The 26,524-nt window shown below is 40.8% G+C and overlaps 1 protein-coding gene across 1 annotated transcript in view; it reads left to right on the forward strand.

Moving 5' to 3' along the window:
* PHLPP1 (PH domain and leucine rich repeat protein phosphatase 1) overlaps positions 1 to 25,934 on the forward strand; it is a gene marked incomplete at its 5' end in the record, with an annotated part of 36,898 nt that extends 10,964 nt beyond the window's left edge. Inside the window, 7 exons of the mRNA XM_010073106.1 lie at positions 8,516 to 8,716; positions 9,728 to 9,890; positions 14,622 to 14,752; positions 18,240 to 18,344; positions 19,264 to 19,458; positions 21,675 to 21,903; positions 23,862 to 25,934. Of these exons, the coding sequence (XP_010071408.1) occupies positions 8,516 to 8,716; positions 9,728 to 9,890; positions 14,622 to 14,752; positions 18,240 to 18,344; positions 19,264 to 19,458; positions 21,675 to 21,903; positions 23,862 to 24,992 (2,155 nt within the window). The remainder of the gene's footprint in view (positions 1 to 8,515; positions 8,717 to 9,727; positions 9,891 to 14,621; positions 14,753 to 18,239; positions 18,345 to 19,263; positions 19,459 to 21,674; positions 21,904 to 23,861) is intronic.
* Positions 25,935 to 26,524: the final 590 nt, after the last annotated feature.

A 26,524-nucleotide genomic window follows, 5' to 3' on the forward strand; every position in this document is an offset into this window, starting at 1 on the left:
TTCTTGAAATCTAGCTGTAAAGTGAAGCACATGCTATTTTCTACTACATACACTGAGATGGGTTAGTGGCAGTTTCTTTAAATACATATTTCTTAGGCTTGTTTGATGGAGTGTGAAAGCTTTTCTTTTTTCCCCCCTTCAGTCAGAAGCTAGAACTTATTTTTACCTGTCAAACAAATCCCCCCTTCAGTCAGAGGCTAGAACTTATTTTTACCTGTCAAACAAAACAAAATCTGTGCATAAGGCTGCAGAATAGCTCAGTTCTTCCCCTGTCCTTGCTTTGTAAATTTTTTATGCCTTTCAAATGTTTGTCGCTAATTTAGCTGGTGTCACCACTTGATCTGCTTTCTACATCCTTATTTTTATGCTGCTGTTTTTTTAGTCTCAGAGTCTTTATAATCTTTTTTCCTGGGTATGAACATACCCTGTAAAATGGCTGTGACTGAAATATGGAAGGTTGGTAAACATAATCTAGGGACAGTGGATGGGCTTACCCTGCTTGATGTCAGCATTCATTGTACCTCTGTGCTTCCACAAATAGTCATGAGATTTCTGAGTGTTCAACCCATCCATAATTTAACAGAGAGGGAGACTGTGTGCTGTGGGGTTTTATTTCTGATCTTAACTGTGACAAAAGGAACACATAGCCCCTGGGTTTCTTGAGAGGTGGAGGAGCAAGAGGAGTGGTGATCTCACTGTCACAGCACCTCACCCAGTTAAGAGTATTGCGAAACCCCTACTTGTACACTGTTGTTCATTCTGTCATGAACCTCTGGTTAAATTTCCTGGGATTCACAGCGCTGGGAGTTGGAGAATTAGTTTTGTGGTTGAAGTGATTTCTAAATAAACTCTGAACTTGACTTTCTCTTGAACAGTAATGTTCTGAGGAATTTATCATTTAGGTTAAAAATTCTTTCAAAAGGTGAACTTTATTATTATTTATTTATTTTGGTTCTGGGAGCCAGTGCGTGATTCATTTCAGCCTTGATTTGCTTTAAAGAACCTTTAAAATAATTTTTGTATTTTGATTTATTTTTTCTGTTTTGAACAACAGTATTGCATATCTGTCCACATTCAGGCCTGTGTAGGGTACCACCTTTGGGACAAACGGATTATCAGCAAAGTTATTCTGATGTTAATTTACTGTTTTAGTTGAGACTATATAAAAGTGCAGTCGAAGTATTGAAACTTAGCAATGTTGCTACTGTAATAGTTGCAATTATCTGGCACATTTCTGTTTAAAAGTGGTGAAATTCATAGGCTGTTCATATGGCAAGGATGTTTCACATCAGCAGCTCTAATTGTCTTGTGGATGACTTCAAACTATTGTACATTAGAGATTTTATGAACTTCGGAAATTAAACCTTGTAAAAAGCTTTTTTACAGGAAGTTGCAAAAATAGGTCAATAAAAAAATTCTGTTTAGAGGTCCAAGTTGAAATTCCTAGCTGTTAACTTGGAAAGGAAAGTAACCTTTAAGTAAGTTTCAGAAAGCTGCTGGCATCTTTGAAAACAAAGAGAAATAATTTTTTAAAATTGGTATTAAAACCAGGTGGTAGGTCTAGGATGTAGATTAGTGCAATTTTGTCAGTGAGAAAGAACCTGGATAAAATTATTTGTACTGCAACTCATCTTTTCAAACTGAGCTACAAGACTGTAGACAGCTTTTCATTATTTTTTTGTGATGCCAAAATGAACAAGTACAGACTAAAACCAGAATTGGGGCTAGATTTCAAGAAGTTGCTAAATGTGTGCTGCAAAGACATAGAATTGAAAAATTATTGAATAACAGTATTAAATGGCTGATTGAGACTGGGGGATTTTTCCGCTCAGTGGCATTGATGTTCTGCAGCTTTTGAGCAGTACAGGGCATGTGTTTACAAAGTCATGTACTGTGGCAGGAGATGAACAGAGTTTACCCATTCTGGCATCTTCACCACTGCAACCTCCCTTGTTTTGTGATGATAAAAGAAGCAGTTGGCTTGGGTGCGCTTTTCCCCCTTGTTCCCTACCTCCTTACTGGTTTAGATCACTTGGCTTGCAAATAGCTTCTCCACGCTGGTGCTCCTATGACTGCTGCAGAAATGATAACTGTGAAGGAAAACAGCAGTGCAGATTAGTGCACAATGTCTGAGTTTTAAGTTTGGAACTTCCTACAGGAAACATCTTTCTTTTTATTTTGTTTTCCAATGTTTGCATCTGTCAGCAGCTAAGTATCAACAGAAATAAGTGTGGGCCAAGGAAAGGTGTTCAGGGGTTTGGTTTGGTTTAAAAGGGTAAAATGCTTCTCTTCAGGCACTCCTTGTGAAGCACAATCTGTACTGCCAGATGTGCCAAGAGAACTGGGTTTCCCGAGTGGTCTGCCATGGTCTCTACCCAGCATGTAATGCTGGACAAATCACTTTACCTTACAGAACCTTTATCTCTCTGTAAAACGACTTACCTTTTTGCAGCCCTGAAATTATTATTTTATTTTTTTGATAAGGGACTCAGATCTGTGCAACTGACAGATGATATCTTGTCTGGATATGAAGTCTCATGCTGTGAATTATAAACGCTTTCTCCTTCTCAATCCTGAATATTTGACAAAGTGGGTGTGAAGTGCCTTGGGCGAACTTCAGCACAAGCACTGGTGGGCTTTGACATCTAGAACATCTGAGGAAAGGAGGGGAAATTAGTGCATTGGTGCATGAAGACAGAATATCACTTTTACCAAAAAAAGGGGAAAAAGTACTGAAAAACCTCTATTCTTTATAGAAGAATCAACAAACATTGCTTTTATGCCTTAATCCTTCAAAAACCAGTGAAAAGGTGTCATTCTTTGAAGAGTATAGTTTAGGGATACTTTGTTGGTCTGCTTTTTAATTAATTTTCTATTTTAAACTGTTACTTGAGGAGAAATAGAGGACTAGCCTATGAAACATTTCTCTGACCAAGACAGAACTTGGTTCTGTTTATTGCACTGAAAGTATGCACATCTTGATCATGTTAGCAAGGATTTCGCTTGTAGGGTGGGGATTTTCTTGGCAAGATGAGCGCCACAGAGGCAGCCAGATAATCTCTTCATTTCTCATTACCAGATGCTGCAAAAACATAGAATTCATGCAAGTGCTATGGCTGATGGAGAGCACTCCCCAGTTGAGCCCTTAATGTTCTTTCATTCACCTGCATTCGCGCAGCCTGTCATTTCTCTGCACTGCTTCATCTGTTGTGGTGATGCCTTTCCCGCTTTGTCCAATTCTTGTACAGACTTTTTACTGCTTTCCTTGACCAGCTTGCAGCAAACTACCATTTAATGGCATGGAAACTCTTGTACAGAATACTCTTTGGATAAGATGAGCAAACATTCAAGACCTTTAGCTGGGTATGGTAGAAAAGAAGTGGGAGTGGTCAGGGGGGTTTAAAAATGGAGAGACAGTGGTGAAGGGCGAGGGTTTGCCTCTTGCCTAAGCTTCCTTTCCGGTTAGAATGAATGTTTTCAGTATAAACCCTGAAAACAGCCATCGGACTATTTAAAGCCGTTGTGTGGTGAAGATGTGTAGCTGGGATGTGCTCAGCTTAAACCTTGGGCTTTGTTTTGTAGTGTCTGATAGTGGCCAGCTGTGGTGGCTAAGTCAGTGGCAGCTATTCGGAGCCCATCTAGGCTTTTGTCTGCATGATTCTTGTTTTCAACTTTGTTCAGCTCTTCTTATCTGTTGATTTTTCTGTTTGTTTATTTTTATTTGGTTTATTTTTTTTTTCTAGAGTTCTGGAAGGTGACCCAGTTAAACTTGCTCTTGTTTGATATTTGCCACTTCTACCCATTGTGGCTGCTTCTTTTTCGTGCAAGTATTCAATCCTATCGTGAATGCAAGAGAACTGAGAGAGGAAAAATATTCAAATGAATGCAAAGAGCTGCATTTGTTTCTTTGCTGGTAGGTTAGGGTTTGCAAGCAGGTATATTAGAAACTGGGGAAATGCCAATTAATGGAGTGGCTAAAGACAGGTTAGAAAAGCTGAGGAGACGGCAGCAGTTAAGTGGCTTTTTTGGCAGTCCATCAACAAGAAGGAGATTCACTTGAATGTTTCCATCCTTTCATTTATTTTATTTTTTTTTAAAGGAGCAGAAATATCCTCTTTTGCATGGGCTCACAAAACTGCCTTCACTTTTTCTTTCCTCCTGAAAAAGGTTAGCTTATTTTAGGATTAGGCGATCAGAAATTGAGGACATGTTTCTGCAGAAGGGACTGAAGAATAAATTTTGTATTTCGATTGCTCTGTGCTGATGGAGATCTTGGGGCACAGGCCAAACTGGGAAATCCTGATTTCTCTGCATATTCTCTTTTTGCAGCTGCAGTATTCTTTCCAACTCTTATCAGTAGTTTCAAGCTAAGCACTGTGGTTTTGATTTGCTGCTGCTTCATCATTGGATGCAGTTGTCTGTGTTGCTCCTTTTAATGTTTAACATTCTTACGCTTTTTGGAGGACTTAAATTTTTTCAGTGGTGGCTGTGTCTTAACCAGCACACCACGCTTGCCAAGCTGCCTCAGAAAATGGTGAGGAATTAGGAGATGCTGTATTCATTCCCACAGTTGTCTATATTTAACTTTTGTGTGTGCTTGAGGTAGGCATTGGTGTTAAATAATTTCAAACCTTTTGCAGTTTTCAGTAGAAGATTGTCTTTCTCTGCTTTTGGAAGTTCAAACTGAGATCAGAATCCTCTGGGTTTGAATAGGGAATACATGTGACTGCATATTAGGTCTGTTTTCTTGAATTAGATCCATGTCCTTGATTCTAGCCTATTCTTTGGGACAGTCTTTTTTTTCTATTTTGTCTCTTGGAGAAGATAAATCCAACAAGGGTTTGTACTCTAATACTCCATAAAACCAAAGATGACTTGTTCCAGCTGGAGATCAATATTTATAGTATTAGTCCAGAGGAGAATTTGCACCTTGTCAAAGCTGAAGAATTCTGGCGTCTCCCTGCCAGCACCCTCATTTCTTTCTTAATCTCTGATGCTCTTTTAGTACTTGTTAATTCATGCTCACCTTGCTCTATTATACTCTGGTATGTGTGCGGGCTGCTGAATTCATTTTTTTATAGTGATTTTGTACTTTTTTTCATGAGCTTGTGTTATAGTGTGTGGGTGCAATTGGAAAGGGAAACAATTAATTTTGGACTGAGCTTTAATGCTTGACATTCTGCTTCCATCTGATAAGCAATATGAGTGGGATATTTTCAAGGAACATGAATCAGTTTAAGTCCATGCATGAGAGAGATGGCAATAGTTGTGCCCAAGTAAATTTCCACTGCTCTGGTGGGTATTTGTAAGATGTACCTTCTAAGGTAGCAGCTGGCATGTTGCATGAGGATGAAGAAATATGGGAGGGGAAATAACCTGGAAGAGGACTTGTGTTAAATCAGCGTGAGGGGAAAACCTGATGGGCAAGTACAGATTTTTACTTTTTTTTTTTTTTTTTTTTTTGACATAAGATTATAGCACAGAATTAACAGAGCTTTGGCAGTAGCAATCTGCTGGTTCCTTCTGTTCTCTGCCCAAAGAATGGTGTCCTTTTTTATATATATTTATATTTTTTTTAAATCCAGGAAATATCTTGAAAGAACTACTGTTTGGGAATGTTTTTACTATTTTAATGTAACAGCTGGTCAAAAGGAACATGTAAATAAGCAGCATACTCTTTTCTAAAAAGTTAATTTTAATTCTGTCAGCTACAAAGATTAGTGTGTGACTGTCCTGAGCCTGACTGTTGAGTGCTACCCGGCCATGAGTTGCTACGTTTGGGGTAGGTGAGATACCCTGGTTCTAGACTGTTGGCAAGATTTTGCTAGCCACCTAAAACTTGTTCACATCAAGGTACTAAACTGTAGGTCAGGGTGGTGGGAATTTATTTCCAACGTGTCACACTCCGGAAGATTTGGCAAAGGGGTGGGAGGGTACAGAGTGACATCTCTCCTTTCTCCTTTCCCCATTGGAAAATATATGCATTGAAACTTACTTTTGGCAGGAATACACAGATTCTGGCCACTTTTAAATGCCAGTGAGGGAACAGCTTGAAACTTCTTGCTGTATTCCATCAATGTTGAAAGTTTATTAAAAACAGAAGACCTTTTGTTTGATTCATTTTTCTTTTGAATTTAAAATGGCTTCAGCATAGTAGACTCCTATTCATGTCAGCTTTATCAGAGCAATGTACCTTTTCTTACTCGAAGTTTTTAGCTGTGTTTTGGGCTAGCTGTACTTGAGTGAACTTACATTCTTCTGAACTTCATAGCCATAGCATGCTCTCTAGGTTATCTATTCAGCTCTGTTTGGTTATTAAAAGAGGTACCTGTGAAACGCTCCAGGTTATTCTGCTGTAGCTTGCCAGAATGTAAGTAAAATAGAGATTCCTCTTCAGGGTAGCGGAAAACGCCCTTCCTTGGGGGATGTTTTGCTGCCACCTCCTCATCCCCGTTGTATTCCTGTGAAAGTCCGCTTTTCCCAGCAGCCTTAAACTTTTTTATTACTTAAGTCTTTCTAGGCTGAGCTGAAGATGACCATTTTGTACTATGAGTGCTACAAAAGATATAAAGTCTTTAATGTTAATCAAGGTGCCTTTTTTGTGGAGAGAGAAGACTATCATGCATATTAGATTGAAATTGTCAAAGTAATAGCTGTCTGTACTTTAGCATGAGGTGTGCTTGCTGGTGTTTAATTAAGTGCAGGAACTGTTGATGTGGTATGCTTCAGTTCAATAATCCAACTTTGAATGAGCTTAATATATTTTTAGTTTATAGCTAAAGGATGAAATTCAGCAGCATCTTTTTAGAATAAATAATTTTAAAAACCCTTTCAGCTGCTTTGAATTAATCCTCTCTCTCCTCCTTTCCTCCTCTGGAGTTTTACCACCCTTGTGAATAATGAATGAGCCTGAGGATTAAACTGTGTTTCTCCGAAGTAGACTCCTCTGTCTGTGTAAAACAGCTAACCTAGTTTCAGTTCTGTGCAGTGCTGAGAGATTTTTGTTTATAATGGAAGTAGTGGGTTTTTTAATCCTTTGGCATTCCACGTGACTCCTCTGTAGCATGTCTGACCCTTGTTTGCTGCTGAGCAAGTTTCAACCAGCTGCAACTCCTGCAAATCCATTTCATTCAGCAGTAGACCTTAAAAGGTCAGTGCAGATTCCTACGTGCATGGGAGAAGCTATCAATATTTTATAATTTTCTCTTAAGATCGATGACAGGAGCGCACCTACCTTTTGTGTCCTGATCAGTGGCTTTATAGTCTTCAACCAGCTCATTTCTGAGTCTTGTTTCTTGAATGCAACTTTGCCCATGGCAGCTGCCCGTTCCCATTAGTTGGTAGGAGCAGTGCAGCAGCATGGTGTTAACACCATCACCGCAGACTGGCAGGCATGCGCTTGCTTCTGTATCGCAAGTTCTCTAAGGCAGCCTTTTCTGAAAAGGGGAGGAAGGAAGAGAGAGGTGGTATTTCTGTTGAAAAGGCACGGTCATGCCAGAGTTGGTTACTGAAGGATTATTTTTCCATTTCTTTGGGATTGCTTGTGTGAATTCTAGCCCTCAAGATGCCTACAGTGTATATTCCTCCAGTGCTGCTGTGATCACCAAACTCCCCTAAAGAAACATTAATTCTCTGCCCACAGAACTTGACTGGCAGGAGCGGGCAGTGCCTATACCTCAACAGGTCTTGTTCCCATCCTGGAAAAAGTCCCTTGAGAGAGAAAGAATAACTACATTTCTGTGCTTCTTCAGTCCTTGCTGCTTGTGGTGGGACTGCAGAAAATATTGGCAAGGGCTTCTGCTACTTTGGGGAGCAGGGCAAGGGCACTCGGGATCTGGTTGTCTTGCTGCATACATCAGCAAGCAAGTATCTATCTTTTTTCATTTAGTTTACTATTAGCACTGTATCTCTTTAAAATCTAAAAGGCAAATTACTATTTGGTGTTAGAGTTTTTTTGTGATTGTTGCATCTTTGGTTATCCAGATATTCAAAGAGTACTTTTTCATATTTTGTAGTTGCTTTCAGGCCTGCAGGTTTAAACAAAATACTGTCTGCCCTAGACAGTATTTAAAATACTGAAAAATTGGCTGACTTTGTTACCAATGGCTTCTTTTAGTCACTTGAAGGGCAGCTATACTCTCATGGTTCATTGATGATCAATTCAGAATTCATTTTTGAGTGGAATTAATATGGAAATAATGTGGTTTGTTGTTCTTACTTGTAGGTACATCTGCAGTAATTTTGGAGGTACTGAGGTTTTGATAAGGGGATAGAGGCATTTTGATGTGCTCATTCTGCTGATTTTTTTTTTTTTTTTTTACAAATGTGTTAATTTAAAAACGTGATCAGTTTTGTTCATATAGTGATAGGCTTTTGGTCTTCCTAGTCGTTAGGAACTTGTTGCTTTTGACTTTTGTAACTATCTTAACTCTTAAAAATAGAGATTTTATTTATACTTCTAGACAAAACCTGCAGGATGTTTCAGTGAACTCCCATGTTCAACTTCTTTTTGCAGCCTGAGATTTCTTAATGCCTCTGCCAACAAACTGGAAACGCTTCCTCCAGCCACTCTTTCTGAAGAAACCCATAGCATCTTGCAGGAGTTGTATTTGACCAATAACAACCTCACAGATAAATGCGTACCCTTGTTAACAGGCCATCCACACCTGAAAATCTTGCACATGGCTTACAATCGCCTACAGAGCTTCCCTGCAAGGTAAGTAACTGGTTTCACTTCCTCTGGACTGCCGGTGGTGAGTGGGCATTGTGAAACATTTTCACAGCAAGAACTATGTTGCATGGAAATGTGGTGTCATAGGCTGTATTTTGAATGTAGTGATACTCGAGTGGGTGGATTTACCTGCTGTGCCTTCTTGCATGTTGCCACCCTCTCTTGCATTACACAGACAAGTGAGTGCTACGTGTTAGTTGGTGTGTTTTAATTGTGCTTAAGACTCTTTTCAACTGGACTAACTCAGCATGACCACAGTATGCTTTTGAAGTCAAGCAAGGAGGTCTGCTGTTTTCCCTGGCTTGGTCACTTTGCTTATACCTCATGGGCTCCTCATTACAAGAGCTTTGTGAGCATAGCAGTCTGGAAATGTCTTCTGGAAGTGGACTAAGCTCCGCTGGGGAAAAATCCTCTCACTCCAGAAGGAGATTCTGCCTTGGCAGCAGTTTCTATGCTTCCAATTCACTCTGTTTTAATCAGAAATCTTTCAAGTGTAAGATGTGCTGTGAAGATGATGGGGGTACAGCCTTGGAAAAGAGATGCCAATAAATAACGGAAGAGACGTCTCTGTCCTTGTGTGATGTTCTGAGCAGCTGGGCTTCAGTGGCATGGGGGAGGGAGGGAAATGAATTAAGGAGAATGGCTGAGTAGGATGCTAGAAGGTAGAGGGAAAAATTTGGGATGAAATGAGAAACTAAGGTTGAAAGAAAGGGGAAGGAAGGCCGAAAAAGAGTGAAGGTGAGCAGGGGGAATGTAAGCCAAGTAAGTAATATGAAAAGTAGCATTAATAAAACATTGACAGAAGCAGTCCACGTTTTGTTCCACAACTGTGTTAGCGTCTGATGTGAGGAGAGGTGACAGGTGCTGCTGTGAACAAGGACCAAAGTCTGCGATTTTATTTTTTTTAAATAATGAAAACCACTGCTCTTATCACCACTTCAAAATAAAATAGGTGTGTCTATTAGAAGAAAAATTCTCCAACTCTTGTTTTCATAGCAAAATGGCCAAGCTGGAAGAGCTGGAAGAAATTGATATTAGTGGGAACAAACTGAAGGCCATTCCAACAACCATCATGAACTGCAGACGTATGCATACTGTAATTGCTCACTCCAACTGCATTGAAGTCTTCCCAGAAGTCATGCAGCTTTCTGAAATAAAGGTAAGGAATGAATGTGCTTCAGAAGTGAGTATAATGCGACATTCTATTCTCCCCTCAGGTCTTTCCTTGCTCCAGGATAGTATATTCTTGGAAATTACAGAGATTTGCTTTTTCCTCTGAGGTCATGTGCAAAATATTTGTCCCATGATGCCTTAGAATGGAAGGGAAGAAGAGCCTCAAAATCTGATTTTACACACACCTTCACCAGATCCTATCTTCTCTGCCAAAACAGTGTTAATTGTCTTCCTGTGACATTCTGTTACGATACAGCTTAAACATTTGGCAAGAGCTATGCGTAATTAACTTGCTGCCCTGGCAATTGGTGGATTGTGTAGGAATGGACTTTGTTAAGAGCGCATGTTATAAACCGCTGAAGTTGCAAAATAGGATAGGCCTTGGGGACAGAGATAAATTCCAGGAGTGCAGGATTTGAGTATTTAGGCAAGCTACTTTAATTTTCCTAATTGCAGTCATATTTTGCACAACTAGAGGAATGCTTAATCCGTCTTTTGTATGTGTTTCCAGAAGTAATTACGTACTTTTCCTGACACTTCTTTTTGTGGGATGCATTCTTTGCTTGACCACGCTGAAGAGCACTACTGCTTACCTTTTGTGAATTGAGTTCCTGCTTCTCACCTGGCTATAGCACAGAGTATTTCACGCTGCGTGCTGTTTCTGATGACCAGAGCTGGGAGATGGTTAACTCATAGTGTTCAAATCTTGTGATATGGCAGAAAATCTGTCATTCTGCGAGGCTGAGAACTGATTACCTGTTCATGGACTCAGAACAACTTAAGTGTCCTACATGAGCTCTGTAAAGTCAAAAGGCTAAGTTCCCAGGCTGCCATGTGTGCCTCAGTGTCTGGGGTCAGGCGAAGCAGCAGGAGCAATAATTCTGCTGGACAGCAAGTACATGTAAAGATGAGCTTTGTGGTTTTAGCCAGGAAATCTCAAACAAACTTGTGGGTTTTTGAATACTCCTCCCTGTTTGGAACAATGGCCAGAGGAAGCAGAGGACCATTTAGAATCAATCAGAAGCAAAGCCTTTTTTCTTAGAGGAAGAATTGGGGTGGGGGAGTGAGGCTCTGCAGAGTAAACATTTCTTTAAAAATATGAGGGTGGTGTTAACCAAAAAAAAAAAAAAAAAAGATAATGTAAACACATTGATAGGGAACAATCAACTTTTTCCTTTTGTTCATGCATTTTGGGGAAAGCTGAATGCTTTATAAAAGCATCAATATTTAAAGTGCTATTCTGCTGCAGTGCTTAGCAGAGAAATGCTCTTGGAAGACCTGACAGTTTTTCCTCCTGATGGTTCCCTGCAGTTATTTAGTTCTCTATAGCAGAGGAGAGAGGCATGGATGTAATTAACTGTTGTTACTTGGGACTGCAGGGATAGCATGTGTGACTTCATCTAAGAGGTAACAGTGCTATAGGACTCCACTTCTGTGGAAATAAAATGCCTGGTCAGAACTCAGCCTGGTTGTGACTTTGGTGAGATGAGTTCATATAGTTGCCAGCTTGGTGCTTTGTTGGGCATACGGGTTCTTCTGGTCTCTTGGTGATTTCTCTAGGTAAGGGCTGGTGTTTGTCAGTTTGGAGGTCAAGCTTATGCTGCCTGGCTGTATCTGTTACTTAGCTTATCCAGAGAGCCTTCTTAGGTACGTGAAAGCATTCAAAATGTACCAAAGTTAGTTCAGAATTTATTGAGTATGGATTTGGTTGGTTGGTGAAATAAGCTTGCTTGTAGCAAAGCACAAAGTTGTATAGTCTCCTGTCGCTTCTGTGATGATACTGCATTTGATGGTTAATTTTAACTGAGGTAGCATTCAAACACTCTAAACTTTTTGGGACACTCTATTACCTGAGGTGACGGCTGTTTTGCTTTTGTGTTTAACTAGCCTGAGAGGCTAACGTGTTTTTGGAGTCAGTAATATGGGAACAATTAGTAGCAGCAGTTACTATGCTGTCTGAAATAATTTCAGAAGGAAAGTTAGTATAAATGATGGTGCTTTTACACTTGCAGTAGCTGCAGGATTTCCAAACACAAGGTCATTTTAGTTGTGCAACTGTCTCTAAGACTTTTTTACACACTGCAGTCGAGGCTGCAGAAGTAATGTGTTGTCCTCTGTGTTAAAGAGCCTGATGGATGTCTCTGAGGTATCTTCTACAAGACGTTCTGTAGGGTTTTTATTGTATTTTATGGCAGTTATTTATACTGTCAGAGTTAGGTTTATCTGTGCACACTGAAATGTTTTCTGTGAATGGCCGAGGGGCTGGAAGCAAATATAACTGAGTCAATGCCCCAGCAGACTTTTCCTGACAGCCATTGTTTGACTTCCATCTCCTTGCCTTACAAAATAAAATGGGGCACTTTTAAAATTGTATCTAGCATCCTGGTGTTCTTTTGCAGTCAAACAGTTGAGTACTCCTTACTGCTTGGGCAGAGCTCAGCGACCCAGGCTTGCTTTTCCCACCTGGGACTTGGCTTTACTATCATCCAGTTTTTATTGATTGATGAGTTGCTTCTCTTTTGTGGTTGTCTTCCTGGGCTGCTGCGGTGAGGGTGATATGGAGGTTTCTTGTCACAGTTTTTGATCAAGCTTATCTTTCACATGAGCATTACCTTTAGATCTGAAGTAAGTGAAGATTTAGTGGCAGTAGCATCTTAAAGACAGAATTCTCTATCTTTGATAGTTTTTCTCCTAGTTAAATAGATGAGTGTTGGTATGCCCACCTTTGGTTGCAACTGAAGGTAAGTCCCTTCCAGCCTTGAACAAAATGGTTAGAAAGCTGTAAACGCTTTGTAAATCCAGTGTAAGCAAATGCTGAATATTAAACCCTGTCCTCCAGCTGGCCTGTACAGTGCAAAATCCTGTACGCAGATACAGGAGTTGTTCTGGTGGTGCATGGGTGGGGCTAAACGAGCTTGCATTGAGATAATGTGTGAGGAAACTGGGACCAGTTACAAAGTATGCTTTCCTGCTTGCCTGGGGAGTAGAGCAAGGACTGAATTTAACATAGACTAAGAGGGACTTCTGTTCTTCAAAAAGTACAGATAAAATCTAAGAAATCCTAACCTGATGAATAAGCTATCTCCCCTACTGCCTGGGGACCAAGGGATCTACTGTTGAGTGTTGCTACCTTTGGTGTGTTGGACATTTAATGAGAACAATGAAATTACCTTTTTTTTTTTCTTTCACTCCCCAGTCCAGCATGCTCTTCCATCAAATTTGTGATGGCACTGAGGTGTTGAACACAGCCAGGCCTGCTGGCAGCTTCTTTAATCTGCAAAGTAATTACTGACTCTGGAAGCAGCAAGGAGTTACGCAGAGGAAGAAAGCTTGCTCGAATAACTGTTCTATTAAGCTGCCTACTATTTTGTTTGTGTGACAGATTTAAACTCGGATTTCCTTATCAGGCTTGGATAACATCAGCAGTTTGTTCTTCCTAGGTAGTGAGGCCTCCATATTAGACAACTTCAAGATTCAAGATTTGGGTTGGAAATTCATTATTTGCATTATGTATATTTAATAAATTGTTAGGAGATTTTGCTTTTCCAGATTCTTCTAGGTTATCTTATGCCTTCTTCCAGATCAGGACCCTATCTCTTTGCATATACCTACAAAAATGAAAGTGTCTCTTGCTTATAACAATGGAAATTACATAATGGTCAAAATGTGCATCTAGGAAAAGCCTTACCCCGCCGTTTCTAGCTTTCTGTTTTATTAAAGTTTTTGAAGTCTTTCTCTTTTTGCAGATTGAAAGTAGAAAATTATCTTTTTGCAAGGTGTGGGTAGTTCTTCTGTCCTCTGTTAAATACCAACCTGCTCTGTCCTCTCAAAATTTTTTTTTGCAATTTTTGGTGCATGCCACACTAGTGGTCCTGTAATAGGATTTGAAGAGTTGGTTTTGTTCTAAAATTACGTATTTTTCCCTGTGTATTGACTTTTCATCTGGATATGCAGCTTTAAATGATGTTTGGGGATTTTGTCATTCTAGTGCACTTGCTCTAGCTAATTTGTGCTTGGCTGGTGGATAGTCAGCAAGTTTCTCTGATGTTTTGTGTCATATTTATCCTGACATATTTAACCTTTATTATTTTTCACTCATTTTACTGACTTCCTACTGAAATATGAATCCATCTAAGAAAATGTGAATTAAAACCATGTTTAAAACTGCTCCAGTATTTTTTTCTTTCCCCTTCTTCTCCTCCCCTACATATGCATTCATAGCCCTGCTTATTTTAATATCCCTCAGTAATTATTGAATTCCTGAGAGTGTGCTCATACTCATGCTGGTTTAAAGTGACTTAGAGGAGGTACTGCTATGCCAGTGGCTTAGAAGCTGCAACTGTATTTATCTTCATTTCCTTTATCCATTAAAAGACTCAAAACTCTTTTCATTAGTAAAATTTTATCTTAAATACTTGAAAATACTCTGACCATCTTTATACCTGTGAAGAGCAGACAAACCTTACTAGTTTTGTAATGAGATGACACCTGGCCAGAGATGGAAATTGAGGGAACATTTCTAGGTGTCCCAGGCATCTGGGAAGATGGCTAAATGCCATATGAAAGTTATAAGAACCACTTACCTAAATGAATGGTCTTAGGTCTTGGTTGTAGCCTTTATTATTCATGAAACATGCATTACTACATGTAATCAAAAATTGTATTATCTTGATGACAACTGAATTCTCTTGCTTACTTGGCTGCTTTCCTTTTGCAGTGCGTGGACCTAAGCTGCAATGAACTGAGTGAAATCACATTGCCTGAAAACCTGCCTCCAAAACTGCAAGAGCTGGACCTGACTGGAAATCCCAGATTAGTCTTGGATCACAAAACCTTAGAGCTGCTGAAGTAAGTTACCTTACAGGGTGGGGAGGGGGCAGAGCAACCCTTGTCACTGGGATGTGACAAAATCACAACATGCAGAGTATGGCTCCCTATTGTCAGTGGATCAGATAGTAATAGATTGTATGGGTAGTTCATAAATCATAAATTAATACTTCATTAAAGAGTATGATTTTGCCCACTTGAGTGCAATTGCTTTCAGCTGTAACTCCTAAAGGGGTCTGCTACTCTGGTATAATCACTATTGGGACATTTTGATCTCTATTTTACTTCTTACTTTAGATTCAACCAAAATACGTACTTTATTCCACCGCTGAGATGCTAGTAGCTGCTTATTATTTTCTTGCTCACATTCATCTGCTTGACTCTTCTTTTTACCTCTTTACATGCTATTCATACCCTTCATATCTCTCTGGTTTTGTCCTAGAAATTTTTTTTTAATGTATATTTAAACCTCTCCTGAAGATTTGCATCTCCCACTCTCCTTGCAGCAAAGCTAGTTCCCTTGCTTTGGGACCCTCTGTTTCCTTCCTGTCTACCTGTTTGTTTTGTGCCCTGGCACTTAAGTGTCATCCATAACTGAAATTAGCCAAGTGCCTCGTGCCTTGCTCTGCAGTATGTTGGGAAACTGTTGCACTAAAACAGATCATCTGTGGACAGTGGTGCTGCCTTGAGCTTTTCTTATGTCCTGAAGGGAACTGCACCAACTCAAGAGTTTCCTTCTAAGTCTCTTTGACACTTAAATATCGAATGATTCCAAGAAGGGTTGACTTACTTTTTAAGAGTTGAGCAGCTGCTTCATGTGGTTTGCCTTTAAATGGTTAAGATCAGACACTGGAGTAGTAAACCTCTTCTTTTGTGCAAGCAAGGGAAGCTTACAGCGCGAGTTCTCTTTTAGCTTGAAGTAGCGGATTTTATCAAATTTAAATGGAAATTTGAATAATGAGTTTTCACATATAAAAACAAGAGTCCACGTTCTGCAGCAAACAGTGAAAAAAAGGGGCTTTCCTCTATTTTAAGAGCTGCTTTATTGTATAGAGGAAACCTTCCTGAAGAAGCTGTGTGTGATGTTGGTCTGGTTCATAGGAAAATACATATCTCTATATATCTATTACAAAGATAATTGAATTGTGTTGAACCTTAAAGTCAAAGATCAGCTTTTGTTGTGTATAACCTAGTAGATGACATGGGCAAGGCAACCTCTTGCCACTTTCATATTCAGGCTTCATACCCCTTACCGGTATTGTACAAATTTAAGTCTGAAGTAGTAGAAGAGTAGTATGGCCCAGTTACATGCCATATTTTCACTGTCACATGCATTGTCTTGAATTCATAGAAAACTTTTTTTCCCCTCTCGTGTGTGCGTTTTGTTTGGTTATTTGCTTTTTTTAAGAAATTATTTTTAAAACTTCAGGTCTCTTCTCTTCCCTAATATTCATTAGCCACAGTCAGGTGTTTCAGGCCTCCTGAGGGGCTTCTTAGTATCTGTACTGATGTACTACACTGATTTCTACGGTATACTGCTATAGTTAGCTCTGTTGGGAGGAGGTGCTCCTTTCACTGTTTTTTTGTGGCAGGCACAGAAATATTTGTGCACTTGGTACTCTTTATATCTTCCTTCTGCAATGTGAAAGGCAGGTCTCCATCTGTGCCCTGGCAGGATTCAAGTAGGTAGTAGGTTAATCTGTATTCTCAGTGCTGGTGAGAAGAAGAGTCCTGTCATGCATGCCTGCTTTTTTAATATGTATGGAAATCTTAAAGGAGGCTTGCATGGTTAGGAGGATGTTGCCAAGTGATTTATTGGATGTAAGAATTTTCAGTAGCAATTAAAAAGAAAAATAAAAAAGATGCTTCTACTCTGATTTTTAGAAAAGAGCATCTAGTTCAACAGTAACAGTAGTTTTAAATAAGGAAGAAAATAAACCATGCTGTTCAGAAGGCTTAGCACATCTTCCTTGCAAAGGATGTGCTGCTGGATATCATTCCTTTCCAGGCACGTGGTCTATTTGTAGTGGGACCACTGAGTAAGCTGAAGGCAATGCGTTGAGGTGGCTTTTTTTTGCCACTGCTGGGAAGCCTTAAGACAACTCTGTGTCCTTGACCTGCCCAGGAACCAGGGGTCACTCAACTCGGTTAAAAAAGAAACAAATGGAAAATCCCTTTTGATCCAAGTTCCTCTGCCCTGGAAGATAAGTGCCTTGTATGAGAAGTCTGTGAAGAAAGTGTGTTTGCTTATGTGTGTAGCAGTTTGCAGGTGGAAACAGAATTAAAATTTCTGCTACTTCAGAAGAGACCCAGGCTTCCAATTTGGTTTGGGGTTAGATAATCTTTTCTAATGCTCATGGTGAGACGTTTGCCTCCTGTTTGTTACACAGACGGCTGCAAAACCACGGGCTTGAAACACCAGCGGTTCTTATTTATGTGATTTGTTTGCTTTTAATCTGCCCTTGCTTATGTACATCCTGACTATTAGTGTAAAAAGAAATTGAACTGGATGTGACAGTACTTTGGGTTATTTGAAGAAGGCTGTGCGATGCTGAAAAGACTCGTGTGTGTGTGTTCAGGTCAGGTGGGGGTTTGGATAGAGAAAAATGAATGCTCAGAGTGAACAGTTAGACCTTTCTGCTTGTGTCCTTTTATGATTCATTTGGTTTATGCAAGGTTCGGGTGGCTTTGAAGTGTCTGCAGCATGTGGGGAGCTTGCTTTCCCTGCCTTTGGAAAAGAGCAGTGGGGAGCAGAGGGGAGGTCATCTCTCACCAGCGAAGCAGGGCTGTGAAGAGAAGGGTATAAACAGAGAGGGCTGGGCCCTTTTTCAGTCTTTACTACACTGCTGGAGGTTTTTGAAATCCACGCTAAATGCTATGTTGGTAGTAAATTGGAGGGCAGAGGATCAAGGGCCCAAGTAAAAATTGGCCGGTACAACTGGGGAAGGCAAGAAGGGCTGTGCTTGCTGTCAGGACCGCAGGCTGGTTCTTGCAGGTTGGTGCAGGACCAAGATGGAGTGGATTTCAAGTTTGTGGGCAATTTTCACAGAAGGCTGTAACTATCCACTGCTGTTTCTAAAGAATTTTCCCCCCCGCCCTGTTTAGCGGATGGTGTGGGTCATACGGGAGGCTTCTTTTGAGTACAATGAAAAGAGCCCAGAGACTTATTCTTAAAAGGGGTGGGAGAGATGTATAAACTAAAAAAATCACTCCCCTGTACTGGCTTTCATCAAGCTAGTGACAAATTTGCCTTGTATTTGTACTGGGCCAGGGGTGAGGGCAGGGAAGAGAAAAGCCAGCTAAGCAAAGCAGCGCAGCTGATACCCTCACAGAGGCTCAGTCATTTACTGTTTTGTTCTTTGTGAACCACTTCAAGATGTCCTGCTTCATTTTATCCTGTTAAATGTATTACTAAGAACTGACAGGGGAAAAAAGCTGTTATCTTTACATTTAAAGCTGGATCATGTTAGCGCTTCAATCCATGGCATCTTTTCCTTTTTCCTTGCAGCAATATCCGTTGCTTCAAGATCGACCAGCCCTCAGCCGGTGATGCTTCAGGAGCACCGGCGGTGTGGAGTCATGGTTACACAGAAGCATCAGGCATTAAGAACAAGTATGACCTGGCGTTGTTTTTATTATATGAGCATCCTAGCAGCAGAGCACCTCTACGCTGATACAAATAAATCTTTTTTTCAGTGGAAGTTTTGGGGGCATTTTGGGTCTCACAAAGGCAGAGGCCGTGATATGACTATATTTGTATACCAGGCCCCTGTCTGGCTCTCAACTTTGGTTTTTGTTAGGGAAGTTGCTAAGATACAGTTGTAACCAACACATTTTGTCTATGCAAGACTCTGGTGCTTGCAAAAGATCCGAGTGTTTAAAAGCATTTTCCTCTTTGCAAAGATTTTTTTATCTTCAATCAAAGGATGTTTACCAAGCAAATCAGAGATACTAAAGGAAGAGGCAGAATGGCCAAAACTCTGAATATTCGTAGTGTGCAGAGCTCCTGTGACTAAGGCAGCACTTGACAATGCACCAAGAGTCTGCTAGTCTCTGTTGCTGGCAATGTGATGAATCTTTCTTTGTTCCTTAAATACCTTTTTAGAAATCTTCTGCTACCTAGGTTTCCATAGCAAGTGCCAGCAAGCCTTCATTTACTAGTAGCTGATTTAACACACAGAATAGTTATTGGTGTGTTAAATCACAAGGACGGCTTTTGGAGGAGCAAGTGCAGTTTAAACTGATGTTGTTTCAGAGATCGTTTTCCCACTATTTCTACAAATAAAGGACTTGTTCACATGCTGAAAAGGATGAAGAATCCTTAGGGCTTGGCTTGAACTTAAAGTTCTCTCCACATCTTAGCACTATTGATGGGCCTGACTCTTCTCCACAGCTCAGAAAGCAGTCCTGAAATGCAGAGGTGGTTAAAACTAGCTCTCAGACCAGGCTGCATCTTGCTGCTCAGGATGACAAGATGAGAAACTAGTAGTGAATAACAACCTTGATGTTCTCCTGCTTTGTTTTTTCACTAGGCTGTGTGTGGCAGCACTTTCAGCCAATAACTTCTGTGACAACCGGGAGGCACTTTATGGTGTTTTTGATGGTGACCGCAACGTGGAAGTGCCGTATCTGCTGCAGTGCACAATGAGCGACATCTTAGCAGAAGAGCTGCAGAAGACAAAAAATGAGGAAGAATACATGATCAACACTTTCATCGTTATGCAGAGGTGAGTCTTGGATCTGAAGTCTTTTTCACCTTGTGTATGCTCACTTGGCAGTTTGTTTGCTTTCAGGTCAGGCACCTGCTCTTTTCTTGCTTCAAAAAAAATGTGAGAGGTGGGAAAAGCCTTGGTACCTGGCTACTGTGTTTTCTTCTATTGCTTGTTTTGTGAATATTGCCCTCTGTGCCTTTCGGGTATGGGGAGAAAAACCCCAACACCTCCCCACCCAAACAAAAAAACCCACCCACTTGCGAAGTTCCTAAATGCTCATGGCTAAGTGGTGGGTGGAGGTTTACTCTTTTCTGGTATCTTCTTTATGTCTTACAGTTCACAGTTGGCCATAACCAAGTCAGTGGTATGAATCTCTTGATGATCTTTAAACCTTCCTAACTACTACTGGCTGCAAAGCCTGGGCAGATCCTTTCTGTTTCTCTGTACCAATTCAGGTTATTTAAGGATGCACAAATATTTAAAACATGTAGTCTGACTCCTTAGAGATGTCTAACTCGTGTCATCACTTTGGCCTTAGAATATTATTTGAGCAGGACCCATCCAAAGCAATTGTGATACGATAGCTGTGAGTGTAATAGTAGCTCTGTGTAGTGGTTTGGAAATCTGCGTGTGTGCTATTCTTGACAGAAGAAATTGTGCCTGGGGAGACACGGAGCAAAGGAGTAGTCTGAAGGGAATGGAACAAAGGAGAATGTGAGAGGTCAGGGAAACAAAGGAGAAAGCAAATAAGCAGCATAGAGACTGAGGAAATGGATCAAGTTAAAAGTAGCATTGCTTATCGTTCAATTGCTACACCTTTGGAAAGGAAAAATACTCAAGTTCTGGTATTGGGAAAGATACAGAAGCCGTATGATGGTATTGAACCTTACAAGCACAAGAGAGAAAATGCTTCCTTCCCATAACTGCTTATAACAGTGCCTTGGACTGGTAGCTGAGAAGGTAGTTGCCATATACTTTAAATATTCAAAAATAATAACAAATTTTCATATCGAAAGTACTTATTAAGTGGTTTTGTTCACCACTAATGCAATTTCATAAGAACATGGCGTTTTTACAAAAAGCTGCTCTTTTTTTTTTTTTATTTTTTTTGGTCTCAAGTCAAAATAAGCTAACCATTTATTTGGAAAACCAGAAATAGTATTAATTCCAATTGCGTTTAACCATTCATTGAGGATTATTACAGGCGATATGGAACACTCCTGAAGTGTATTTTTAAAAAATAAAATAAAAAAGCATATTGAAGCTTGGTTGTAAATCTAGTTGTTCATTCTCTCCCCAGCATTTTGAATCAAAAGTTCTTGCCATCTATACCTAGCCTTAATGTAAATTTTAGTAATCTCTATAATTAGCTTTCTAATTACTCTAGTTCCTAATTACAATAGGAGAAGGTCCTGATAAACAAGATACTGCGAAGGATGGATGGTTTTTCACAGTCTAGTTTTGAAATGAATTTACATTCTAATGACAGGATTCTGAAAACTTCAGTTTTATCCATAGATTTTTTTTTCTTCTACTGTGACCCCTGCTAAACAGCTGGCTTAAATATTTTTAAGAACCTATTTAACAGGTTATTAACTGACAGGGTAAGTTAAAAGTGTACCTTCTTACAGTGGAGTTAACAGCCACTGTGCTTTTTTTGGTCATCGTTTGAAATTTTAATAGCACTATTCTGAAGACATCAAAAAACAGTGAAGCTATGCCTTCTGTTTTTGCTCAAAAATAGAGTTTTTACAGTTAGAATTATTATTTTCATAATAAAATCTGTAGCTTCAGAAGCCAAAGAACTAGCGGGATAGTGTGAATTCCATTTTTAAGCTCTACCTGTACTCACTTAATAGTCCTCAGTACTTTTCTAATCCTCTGTTTCCTTCCTTCTGACCTTTAAAACAAATGTCTTTAAGATGTCGAGGAAGAGAGACAACTGTGCGACTCTTAAAAGTACAAAGAATTTTTTGTTGTTGTTCTAAACTTGAGCAGATTTGAGTATCTGCATACGTGTAAATAACACACTGCCTGAGAGTTGCACATGATTTCTCTGCAGTGCTGCTGTAATGTCACAATCTTCAGCGGAGATGTTTTGTTTCTGTCCCAGTGATCCAATAGTCAATGTCCTGAGTGCTTGTGGTTGCAGAACAGTGGCTGTTTCTCCGTAATACCCATAACACTTGTTTTCCAATTAAAGAACAATCATTGTTTTGTTTAAATTCCAGGAAACTTGGAACAGCTGGACAAAAACTTGGAGGCTCTGCTGTTCTTTGCCATATAAAACATGATCCCATGGAGCCTGGTGGATGCTTCACGCTGACCTCAGCAAATGTGGGGAAGTGCCAAACTGTTCTCTGCCGGAATGGGAAACCTCTGCCTTTGTCCAGGTGTTATGTGATGAGTTGTGAAGAAGAGCTGAAGAGGATTAAGCAGCATAAAGCCATTATCACAGAGGTTAGAGAACAGTTAGGGACTGTTGCAACTTGTAGATTCCCTGGAGAGTATTTGCGCAGAAATGCATGAAATTACGTGTCGATATTAGTAACCTCTAAGAGGCAGTGTTAATGGTATTAGTTCCAGAGTTGCACTTTTTCTTTCAAGGAGATTCATATCATGCCATTAAGTTATCATGCAACAAGTTGTTTTTCCATCCCGTTGCCATGCTGGATTCTGGTTAGCTTCAGAGAGTGAGCAACTGTGAGCATGTTGCATTGAAACAGGAAAGCAGACGCTCTCCTCCTAATGGAGAGAGGAATTGTGTTGGAGCTGTCACGAAGAGCCTCTCCAGTTGAAAAGGATGAGAGGGCAGAGCACTTGTCAGAATGCCGTCCTTCCCTTAGGTGGCTCCTTGCTCCTGGCAAACTGGCTTTTTTTCTGAGTTCCTACATTCCCAGAGCTGCCCTTTGACAGGCAACTTTTGAAGAGAGCACTTGCCCAAAAGGAAAACCCACCCTGTGCTCAGCTGAACCATGAGAGATGAGAAAACTATTTGTTCCCTTCTTACAAGCTTGAAGCCACCACTGTCAGTTTTTCTTTGCCTTGTGTAATACATACATAGGAATAGATAAATAATGAATCCTCCTAATGGTGGAGGAAAGGGCAGAAAACTCACTGCTGTATGCCTGTGACCAGGGGGTGTGTGCGTGCGGGGGGGAGGTGGTGTGGAATAAATTGCGTGCTGCTTCATCTTGCCAGGGACAGGTGATGACTGGGATCTCAAACGTGATAAATTGGAAGGGAGTCACTCCGACATAGTGTGCATCACCAACGCATACTCGTTGTGTTGTTCCCTAGAGGAAAAGGGAAATTTTAGCACTGAATCTTAAGATGACTCACTGATTTCATACAAGTTGATGGCTTATCACTGCTGTCAGCCTTCTAATGGGGAAGTTAACAAGCCGACAAGGTTTTTTTTTTCTTCTGAGTGGTTTTAAAGGAGAAGGTGTTTTTTTTTTAGTGTTGGTTCACTTTTCTGTGGTTATCTGCTTTATAATAACCACTGGAGTCATCAGCTGGACCAAATGAGTGTAAATCCTCACCTTTGTTGTTCTTCTCAAATTAACACTCTTAGCAGGGTGAAGCTGTCTCCAGCAGGCTGACAGATAGCCAGGCTTGCTGTTTCAGACACTTGCTCTGCCTATTCTGGCAGTTTGGATTCTAACCAGAAAAAGATTCTGGGATTTGGGTGTGCATGGGATTTACTTCTCAAATACGTCCATTTTTACTGATGTTTTCCCTTCAGATATTTCTCCTCCTTCCCCTGGAAATGTCATATCTAAGTGGAAACATAGTAAGTAGTTGGGGCACGTAAAACATTTCACTACAGTTCAGCTGACTGAGAAATGCAGACTTGCTCTCTGCTGCATTTGACTTGCATGCTCCATTTAAAGTCTTTTTTTTTTTAATGAACTTCTGTTTCCAAAGTGATGAGCCAAGATGAAACCTACGATTGTTACAGCTACAAGAGAAGAGTCATAACTGAATGACCTGCCCCTGTATCAAATGGAGCTGTGTGTGGCTTTGCCCGGTATAAAGCCAGATATCATGGGTGGAGGAGGGATAAGTCTGACTCACTGGTAAAACATTAGTCCAGTTGGCTTACGCAGCTGCAGAAGCAGAATAGATGGCTCTTTGTTGCAGAATTCTGCTTTGTTGGTCTGTGCATAGGTGATGCTGATGACAAATCAGTAGGGTGTTAGGAGGTGTAGTGCAGGATTCCAAACCAGCCACTGCTGTGCTCTAATCCCAGCTCTGTCGCCTCCTTGCAAGTCACTTTGCTTTTCTGTCATCTTGTCTGTAAATGACAGTGTTGCGGGTACTGCAAAAACACCCATCAGGAAAAAGCAGGGCAATGCAGGTGCTGTGTGTCCTTCTCTGCTTTGTTTCCAATTTCCTTTCTTTTCTAATTTCAGGATGGCAAAGTGAATGGTGTGACGGATTCAACAAGAATCTTGGGGTACACCTTCCTTCACCCAAGTGTTGTGCCGCGCCCTCACGTCCAGTCCATCACCTTAACTCCACAAGATGAGTTCTTCATTCTGGGGAGCAAGGGGCTGTGGGACAGCCTCTCGATGGATGAAGCAGTGGAGGCTGTCAGAAACGTGCCTGATGCGCTGGCAGCCGCAAAGAAGCTTTGCACTTTGGCCCAGAGTTACGGCTGCAATGACAGTATCAGCGCTGTCGTGGTTCAGCTCAATGTGACAGAGGACAGCTTCTGCTGCTGTGAACTTAATGGGGTCCCACCCCCAAGCCCAGGCATTTTCCCCCAGTCTGTCAACGTGGTCATCAAGGACAGGCCAACAGATGCTCTTGGGATGCCATCTTCAAGCAGTGGCATGGCTTCAGAGATCAGCAGCGAGATCTCCACTTCCGAAATGAGCAGTGAGGTGGGGTCCACGGCCTCTGACGAGCCTCCCCAGGTAGCCATGAATGAGAACAGCCCAGCCTACCCGGGGGAGCAGCGCTGCATGCTGCACCCCGTCTGCCTGTCCAATTCTTTCCAGCGGCAGCTGTCCAGCGCCACCTTCTCCAGCGCCTTCTCTGATAACGGCCTTGACAGTGACGATGAGGAGCCGATTGAGGGGGTGTTCACAAACGGCAGCCGTGTGGAAGTGGAGGTGGACATCCACTGCAGCCGAGCGAAGGAGAAACAGCTTCTCCAAGTGCCAGTGGAAGCCAGTGACGAAGGTATCGTCATCAGTGCCAATGAAGACGAACCCGGCCTTCCCAGGAAAGTTGAATATTCTGCCACGGGCACAATAGGGCGCCGGCGAGGCAATGGTTCTGTGGCACCACAGGAGAGGAGCCATAACCTAATTGAAGTTGCAACGGATGCACCACTCAGAAAAACAGGGGGCTACTTTGCTGCTCCAGCACAGCCCGATCCAGACGACCAGTTCATCATCCCACCAGAGCTTGAAGAAGAAGTCAAGGAGATTATGAAGCAGCACCAGGAACAACAACAACAGCAGCAGCAGCACCAGCAGCAGCAGCGGCAGTACCCGATGGACCACCTGGCAGACTATTACGATACACCACTATGACCCACTCTACTGCTCAGAAGTAAACTAACAAACAAGGAGACTTGAGTGTGGGACCCAGTGGGCTCACATTACAGCAGGGGTTTTCCTTATCCTTTTCCTTTATATACTTCCTTTTCCTTATCCTGCCACTACAGAGAACTGCAGCTTTTCAGTTTGTTAGGTTTAATATTCATTGACTTTCTTCTAGAGACGCTTGACCAGTAAAGTTTAAAATAGTTAACCTTCCCTTAACATATCAAGTGTAAAAACAAAAAACAAATAATAAAAAAATAATAAAAAGGTTTAATATATTGCTGAGAAACAGATGATGATGTAATATTTTTTAAAATGGCTTGTTTGTTTTGTTTGAAAAGCAGGCCAGTAGCCAGTGCTAAATGATTTAAGTAATATTGTAATACTGTATTTCTTTGAGAGAAAAAGCTTTTTTTGGTCTTGAAAATGATAGACATTTGTAGAATATGGAGACTAACTCCTAGGAGTTGCTTTACTCTTTCAGGTGACTTAAGTCACTGAGATTCACTAATTTTCTCTGAGAGAACAGTTGATTGGGAAATTCCTGTAAATAGCTCAGTGTTGTATAGTGATGCTTACATGTTTTGTAGCCTTGTCATTAAGGACACAACCTGAAAAACTGACCTTTTTTCTTAAGCGACTCTTTGGGCAATGGTTATTGAGCGTAATGGACTGAGTGGCTGTGTACAAGTTAGCTAGAGCCAAGATGGTGTAGACCATTTAAAGAAAGCCACTTTTTCCTCTGGTCTCTTTCTTTCCTTACTTTTACAGACACGTTTTGTTTGTGTTCCTTACTGCTGCCACAACCAGCATGATTGTATAGAGCTCATTTGCTGTAGAACATTTACATACCAAGAGTTATATTAAAGCCGAATGCACAAATGAACATGTCATAATTTTTGTTATAATAAATATGAAATTTACACCTGATGTCTGCTTTTATGTCTGAATAGCTGAGCAGCAGCTTTCAAACAGTAGCTTGCTGTTGTTCATCAGCATGCTGCTCAGTTTAAACCAGAAAGTGTTGAAACTTTTTCAGCTCAGTCACATTTTTACATTAACTGCAGAAGCTCACATGTACTTTTAGAGTTTAAAGGCCATGCAAAATGGCCTTTAAAAGATACAAAACAACTCCCTGAGGAAGTTTCCTGTTTCTTTTTTTCTTTCTAAATACTAATTCAGCAATATTGATTTGCCCTTTGCCACAGTATTGACAGTGTGAGGAGACCGAAGAGGAGCAGTGCTCTGGCTCAATCTTGCTGGAACCGAGTAACTGAAGATAGAAATGATGAAGGGATAATGTGGGCTAAGGAAAAGAAGAAAACATTGGATACAGAGAGAAGAGGGAAAATATATGGAGAAGGTGGAAAAGTGAACTCGAAGCTACCTATGTAAACTCAGATTTGCTCGAATGTGTTGAAGGAACGTGAGTTCAGTGGCAGTTTGGTAGCAAAAGGGCATTTTTTGTGATTCTTACGGGAAAGGAGCAACAACCGCTTTTCAGTATTGCCTCCAACCAA

The sequence above is a fragment of the Pterocles gutturalis genome, unplaced genomic scaffold, assembly GCF_000699245.1.
Source record: "Pterocles gutturalis isolate BGI_N339 unplaced genomic scaffold, ASM69924v1 scaffold2132, whole genome shotgun sequence".
NCBI lineage: Eukaryota > Metazoa > Chordata > Aves > Pterocliformes > Pteroclidae > Pterocles > Pterocles gutturalis.